The sequence below is a fragment of the Antrostomus carolinensis genome, unplaced genomic scaffold (genome assembly GCF_000700745.2).
Source record: "Antrostomus carolinensis isolate BGI_N321 unplaced genomic scaffold, ASM70074v2 scaffold10781, whole genome shotgun sequence".
Classification (NCBI taxonomy): domain Eukaryota; kingdom Metazoa; phylum Chordata; class Aves; order Caprimulgiformes; family Caprimulgidae; genus Antrostomus; species Antrostomus carolinensis.
In genome coordinates, this window is record NW_010296388.1 from 20455 (window position 1) to 27604 (window position 7150).

Consider the following 7150-nt stretch of genomic DNA (forward strand, 5'->3'; position numbering starts at 1 on the left):
GTTCCAAAAGATTGTCAACCCTGTACTCTAACACACTTGAATTAGTTTTTTGTGTACACTAAATCCATTTATTTTAAATTTATTTTGTCTACATTTAGTGAAATAAAAACATCGCCCTGTACAATCCACCATCAGCAGTGAGTACAACAGCAAAAATTATTATACAGTTTATACACACTAAAATCTTTTCCTTTTTCCTATAAAGAAACCAGAACAAACCTAATCAATATAGACTTTTAATTTAGAAGAACTCAAATTACAGAAGGGAAAGCCAAAACTATTATGGTCATTTCTGAGCCCCGAGAAGTTCCTGATTCATGTTGTTGGAAGAGTGAGTGCAGCTGGAAGAGTGAAACATGCTCAAGTTGTCTTCTTGGGTCTTCAAAAAATTACCAAATACTTAAATTAAACATGGCTAATTAAAGAAACATTTGAAGCAGAGCAGTATAACTGGGAATTTTGCCTTACCAGTTGTGGTTTCTTTTAAACCCAACTTATACAATGCGCGAAGTGCTAAGCAACACTACAGAAACACATTTACATCAACACTGAAGATCTGGGGAAATGAAATTCCAACAATTTTATTTTTTTTAAATGAGCTGTATTTTCTAAATTTGTTTTTATTTTTCTGTTTTCATACAGTATTGAAAACAAACGCGGCACATTCACATTTTCCCGAAGAATTGTAAGGATGATCTCTACAGGGATAACGTTGAAAAGCCTGAAGCTCAATCAATTGATGTTGAAAACTCTCAAAAGGAGTAAAAGGCTTGATCTGAATGGTCTAGAACATGTATTGTAATTTAATAGAAGAGATGGTCGTCTTAATATTAATGATTTAAAAGAACTTCCCAGTTCATGCGAAGAGTATAGTCCAAGAATAAATCAAATTTTCTGAACGCACTTTATGCTACGTAAGTGTATACTTTGCGATCCTCAGGTGTTCGTGCCAAATATTCCCTCTCAATAAGTCCTTCAATACGTTTTTTAATAACAACTGGACTTGGTAAGAATCGGGCCTTCAGCTGCTGAGTTACCTAAAACATAAGATCAAAACCAAGAGTAAGTAAGATCATCAAGTATCCTAACTGGCCAAAATAATCAGAAAAATATATTTAGACAGAGCTGCCTACAACCATGAAGCACAAGAAGCAGTTTGCAAACTTCTGACAGTTTTTTCCCCTTGCTCATTTTTGGGTATGATTCAAAGTACTGACCCTCTACAGAGGCATGGTCACAACCTGACAATCCTCTCAATTTCACAGACCTAAGGGAGTTCCAAAGTGGGAAATGTGTACTATTCCTGAAGCTGTCAGAACTTAGGAGTTAAGAGCAGCAGGACGCCTCCTCACTCTGTTAAGAACTCAAATCTCTCAAACCTGGACCCAACAGTCAGTAACAAGATTAAAGCAGAAAATAATTAATGTTAAATACAGTGGGTTTTGTTGCCAACTGTTATTTCAAGGAATTTGATAACATCATAATAGCACCAAAAGGAGGAAGGAAAATTAGTACACCCTAAACCAAAAGGTAAGGATTTGAGTGTCTTCAGATAGATGGGGGTGGGGGAGGGGAGGATGGATTAAATACAGCATCCCTCAAAAGCCTTTCAGAATCATGTTAGTAGAGCTGTGTAACTTTCATGAATTAATAGGAAAAGCAAAAAGAATTCCCAAGCCCATATCAAAACTGTGTACAAGTATACCTCTGCTACTAGCACATTGTGTTGCATCTTCTTCCTAGATTTCATTATCCGAACTATAGCAGCTTCTATCTCATGTTTTCTGTCATCATCTACTTTCTGCCTCGTTTCTTTCCTTTCTGGATCAGATTCTCCTTGTTTGGCAGCAACTTAAGGAAAATAAAGAGAATGCAAAGTATGTTAGCAAAATTAAAATTAAATTTGTTGTGTAAGTGTTAGCTTCACTATTTATTTCACCTAGACATCAAGTTATATTTTCCTCAGTTATGACATTCTCAAACTTGATTTTTTTAATGAAAAGCAGCCACAAGAACATATTAACACTTTCTGACATATTTGATAGCAACTGACAAGGTAACAATCTGTCATTTAATTATTGCTGTGTTAAAATGTGAACAGTACTCAAATCCGCTTACAGGCACTACCAACCCCCACACTCCCACTAAATATATTTCTCTTTAATACAGCAAATAACCCATTAATTAAAATAGAAAAAGGACTGACAATTTACTTCACAAACTAGTTACATACTTTAAAAGTTCATCAGTCAGAAGAAATAGTCCAATTTTATCCTGTCCAACTCAATTATATTCTTTGTACTCTGTTCTCCTCTTCTACTTATGTTTTTTTTCTGCCCTTATGTCCAGCTTTTCTTACCCTTTCACTGTAGCATCATTATAACCAAGCCCTCCTCCCACACTACGATACCACTTCCCCCGTGCCCTTCTTCACTCAAAAGCCCCAAGTGTTTATTGGTTTTAAAGAGATACACATAAAAAGTCTTCTCTCTAAGACAGAAACACAAAACCAACAGTATCCAAATTTGCCCTAAAACTACCTTGAACCCCTATTCATATTCCTCATTCACCATCATTTGTGGAGTGGAAATGAAAAGGCAGAATTTCTCCAAAGCTTGAACAGCTGTCAAAGAATTTACTTTAATTATGCCAGAGAAGTGCCTGGGGCCCTGATCAGAGAGTTCTCAACATCCTCATTTGGCTGCTGTGCCAAACCAGCACTTTGATGAGCTAACTGGTATCGTACCCATCAGCTTCTCTTATTTGTTAAACCCAAATCATTGCCCAAAAACATTATAGCTACCTGGCACTTGGAAATGGCTGGTGTATCATGGTCTAAAAAACATCACTCAATTTCAGACCAGCAATTTACAAGGCAATTTTCTTATTTCTGAATCAACTAGTAGCATATTTTAAATTTTACTATTTAATTTGAATTTTATTTCTCTTTCAACATTTCAAGATATAATAACAAATTTTGTAAAACAAAAGGCTTAACTACGACTTCCACAGTTCTCAGTATTTAAATTTTCATTTTGATGCAACCAATCATCACCAAAAAACATATTGCTCTCTGCCTTTTACTTGTATGAACATCAATCCTGCAAAAGATAATTTGACATTTAAAGACAGTTTTGGGACTATAAGACAGCAGAATATAAAGCTGACTTACCCGTCTGAATCTTGACTCTGTGTAGTTTAGATGTGAACTGATCGTTCACTGTAAATATATGTCCATTTTCTATTTCTTTTGATTTAGGCTCTTTTGTGAGAACACGTTGTGTTGGTTTGCCACATGCAAGGGACTGTAGGGCTCTAACCAGTTCTCTTTCTGGAATATCAGTTTCTTGTTGAATTTCCTAAATAAAAATATCTTAATTAGTTCATGTCTATGGCAGGAGTAAGTACCATGTTTTGCAACCAACAGCACCGACTGCTTAAAATGTCCACCTTCAAGCATGTAAAATAATACTACTATGATGGTTGTGAGGCTTGAAAGGTTAAAATCCATTCAGTAGCAAAGTCTCAGTATGTAGCATGCAAAATGATCCACCTGGGTCAATACACAGACAGTGAATTCTGTCAAGTAAATAGTCACCACGAGCTGAAAACAGAAGAATGAATAACCAGCCCTTTCATTTCACTGTAATTTTGGAGAAGGTTGAAATTATTTGTTCACTGACTCCAACATTTGCCAAACGGAATGAAACCAAACCTTCTAAGTAACTCAGTGACAGAAAACATCCATGAAGTTCTTGAGCATTCCTGGCAAAGAACTGCATAAATGCTTTTGCATTCAGCAGCACTGTTGAAAATAAGATCTTTACAAATGGACACAAACAAGGCCTAGTTTCACTGTAACACAGAAATACTCTAGATTAACTACACATCCTTTCTGAATAACCTAAACCAACTTATTTACAGTCCAGATGCCTTTAGCTAGGACTTCTCCAGGTGGAATCCAAAAAAAATCCCATCATAGTGCAGCAAATGGATCAACTCTGAAGAATGTTTGTAAAAACATGTACATAACTTGTCACACCTCTGTCAGTATTCTTGAGTTCAGCTGACAGCCGTATGTTAGGCAAGTCACCAGTGATGATGAGTTAGTAAGCAAATGATACTGGATGCAGAATGATGTTTTAACATGCTCTAGGAGCAGGCCAACTACTACCGCTTCCTCAAACCTAGCTTGTTTACTGAGCCCCCACTCATTACAAGTTCATTTTAGCCTCATCTCTATTTTCTTCCTTTTTCTAGTTCAAGGAAACTGCAGACATCACAGATTTCGCATTCCCATCCAGACTCTTGAGGGACCTCTAGCAGCTAAAGATTAAACTACCAAATAGAAAAAATAAACCTCACAGACACATATCTGTCTACAAGACCTGTCACCTTCTCAGCTTTCCCACCTTTGGTTGCAAGAGCAGTATCAAGCTCTTCCACTGCCCCCATAAATTCCTAACGCTCGTGGCACACTCGATGACCTTAAGGCTACAAGCAGCAGTAACAACTCCCAGTGAACAAGATCTGCAAATAACTATAAAGAACTTGTTAAAAGTTCTGTAAACAACCAGAAAAGTTCAAACTTCAGAGTACAACTGAGTTCTATTAAATGATGTTATTTCTTGAGTATACTCAAGGTTTTTTTAAATCAATCCAGTAAAAAAATGCTACTCTTCTGCAGTCACCTGCCACTGACAACATGCAATAAAAATAATTTGGACATACTGGCCTCTACTCGGACTCTATCATTAATTACAGTGTATCTCATACATCTCACTACCAGTTCTCTGTGATGCCAAGGCTCAAACAGAACATGTCTTACTTTTCAACTACAGACCCAACATTACATGTACAATGTTGACTTCATGTGAAATCACGTGAAATTGTGTTTGTGACACGTTCAAATTCATTTGAATGAGGTTGAAAAAAAAAAAAAATCAGTAAGTCTAAAATTAAAAAAAATTCAGAATTTTTGATACCCACTGCTTATGGATGATTGGGAAATAATAAAACGTTCTTAAACCAAAGAGTATTCTTAGCATAATGCATACAGAAATATTCACAGTATTTGAAATAAGTTATGTGTATCCACATATTTCAACTATTTGCTAGTATCAAAACGCTTCTTCCCAAGCAGCTCACAGAATGTTACTACTTCTTCATTTGTTGCTTTACTAAAAACACAATTTTTACCTTAATGCGTCGTTCCTCTCTAGCATTCCAATTCAGCCACTAACATATGCAAACCATTTGGGTTTCAGAATTTATAAGCTAGCATTAAAATAAGAACCACAGAAAAAACTGCATTGCAATATGCTGCCTCAGAAGAAGGCAAAAACTTCAGGTTCGATAAAAAAAAAATGTAGCTGTGAACGTAAATGGGGATAACGGATGTTCCTGTGCTCTTTTCCCTTCAGTCTCCAGCATATAATTTGTCTCAACATATTTTTACATAGACATTTGATACAACAGTGAAAAATGTATACTTTTTTCCCTGTCTCCAAAAATGCCTTATTTTAAAGGCCACACTAGAATCGTGCACAAAAGCAGTACTGATTACACATTCCTAGTTCTAATATTACCAGGTGAGCTCTCTCTGGAGGCTACAAAAGGGATGGTTCTAGGCACGGAACTGACCCTGTGCAGTTCTACACAAGAAAAAAGTTTATTAGCAGGAAAAGGTGCAGAAGGACATTAGAAGGTAAAAACATTACATCATTTTGTTGAAATGCCAAAAAACCCCCCCAAACCAGATTTTTATTTACAGACTTCCACTCGTGTATCTTCCAAAGCAGAGATCAGCAAAAGAGAAAACAGGTAAGCTAGTTTTAAGTTCTAATCTCTCATTTTTGGTGGAATTATTCAACAACTTTACTTCTACTACAGTTACATTTGTATTTGTTTGTTAAACCTAAAGAAAACAAAATGAAACAAAAAAATGTTTGCCTTATTTGTGATTACATCATTAAAAAATTGTGCATTTCACCTTTTAAAATACTGTGATGTACTATAAACTAAGAGAAAAATACGTTGAGTATTAGATGAAACTTGATTAGAAGAAATGAAATCCTTTGAAAAAATTAGCATTCTTTGAAGGCCTAAATGAAGACTCTTTCCTCAGATTTGTCAAGTTTGCAATTAATAATCACACTGAAAACAAAACAAAACAGCTAAGTCTGTTCAACTGTGAAGGCAACTTCAAATTAATCTGTTCAGCTGTGAACCTGCAGAAACAATTGTGTAAGCATAAAACTGCGTGACATACAAGCACACACCACAAGTCATCTCTCATGCTGTGTTGCTGTAAAAGCACTGATTTGACATGACAGAGAAGTAAAAGTTGCCCAGCACTCAGCAATTAATCACAGTATTCAATAATCAATGAACAAAGATAAAATTCATTCTACTCTTCAGTTTTCATAAGCTTTCCTGGCTGGAGTTAAAGACAACTCCCACACACTTCACCAAAGAAACCAAACAAAACTAACATGCCTTCTTAATGTTTTAGTTACAGTGGGACACAAAGTAAGAGTTTAAGAACTCCCAAACCAGAAATAAACAAAATGTACACAACCTCAAAGCACATGGACATATTTCTCTAGCATCCGGTCTTAGCAAAATACACTAGAATTTAGAGCATGTATTAAAAATTGTATTTTTCACTGCTCTACCAAGTATTGTTTATTCACATATGGGTGAGGCTCTACTACTCATAAAGCCTACAATTTTGTGGAATAAGGCAGCCACCAGCCCAGTTTCAACATCAACTTCAAGAAAAGAAATGAGCTGTTAAGTCCCCCTCTTCCCCCGCATGGCCCCACCCCCCAAGTATTCTGCAGAGAAAGTACTCAAAGCTGTAATGCTCCCGCAACAGATTTCACAACACACAGGACTTCCTGTGCTCTAAAATAATATTTTTTTAAACTATGAGTAGTTTATTAAGAGCCTCTTATCAAACCCTGCCTTCCTTAATACCAACTGAGACCGTTTCAAAGAAACGTTCTTTATTAACAGGCTAGAGGTATGCCACATAAGCTGAAAACAAAATCCAAATAAAAAGGTGTGATAGTTTAACTCAGCTGGCAGCCAAACAAGACACAGCCACTCACAGCCTACCCGCCCCCCCCCCCCCCCCCCGGCCCGC

General features: G+C 36.4%; 1 protein-coding gene across 1 annotated transcript in view; it reads right to left on the bottom strand.

The window, feature by feature from the left end:
• Positions 1-557: 557 nt before the first annotated feature.
• Positions 558-7150, bottom strand: part of LOC104532941 (cullin-3) — a gene marked incomplete at its 5' end in the record, with an annotated part of 9663 nt that continues 3070 nt past the window's right edge. Inside the window, 3 exons of the mRNA XM_010178284.1 lie at positions 558-1037; positions 1706-1851; positions 3173-3359. Coding sequence (XP_010176586.1) covers positions 906-1037; positions 1706-1851; positions 3173-3359 — 465 coding nt within the window. The remainder of the gene's footprint in view (positions 1038-1705; positions 1852-3172; positions 3360-7150) is intronic.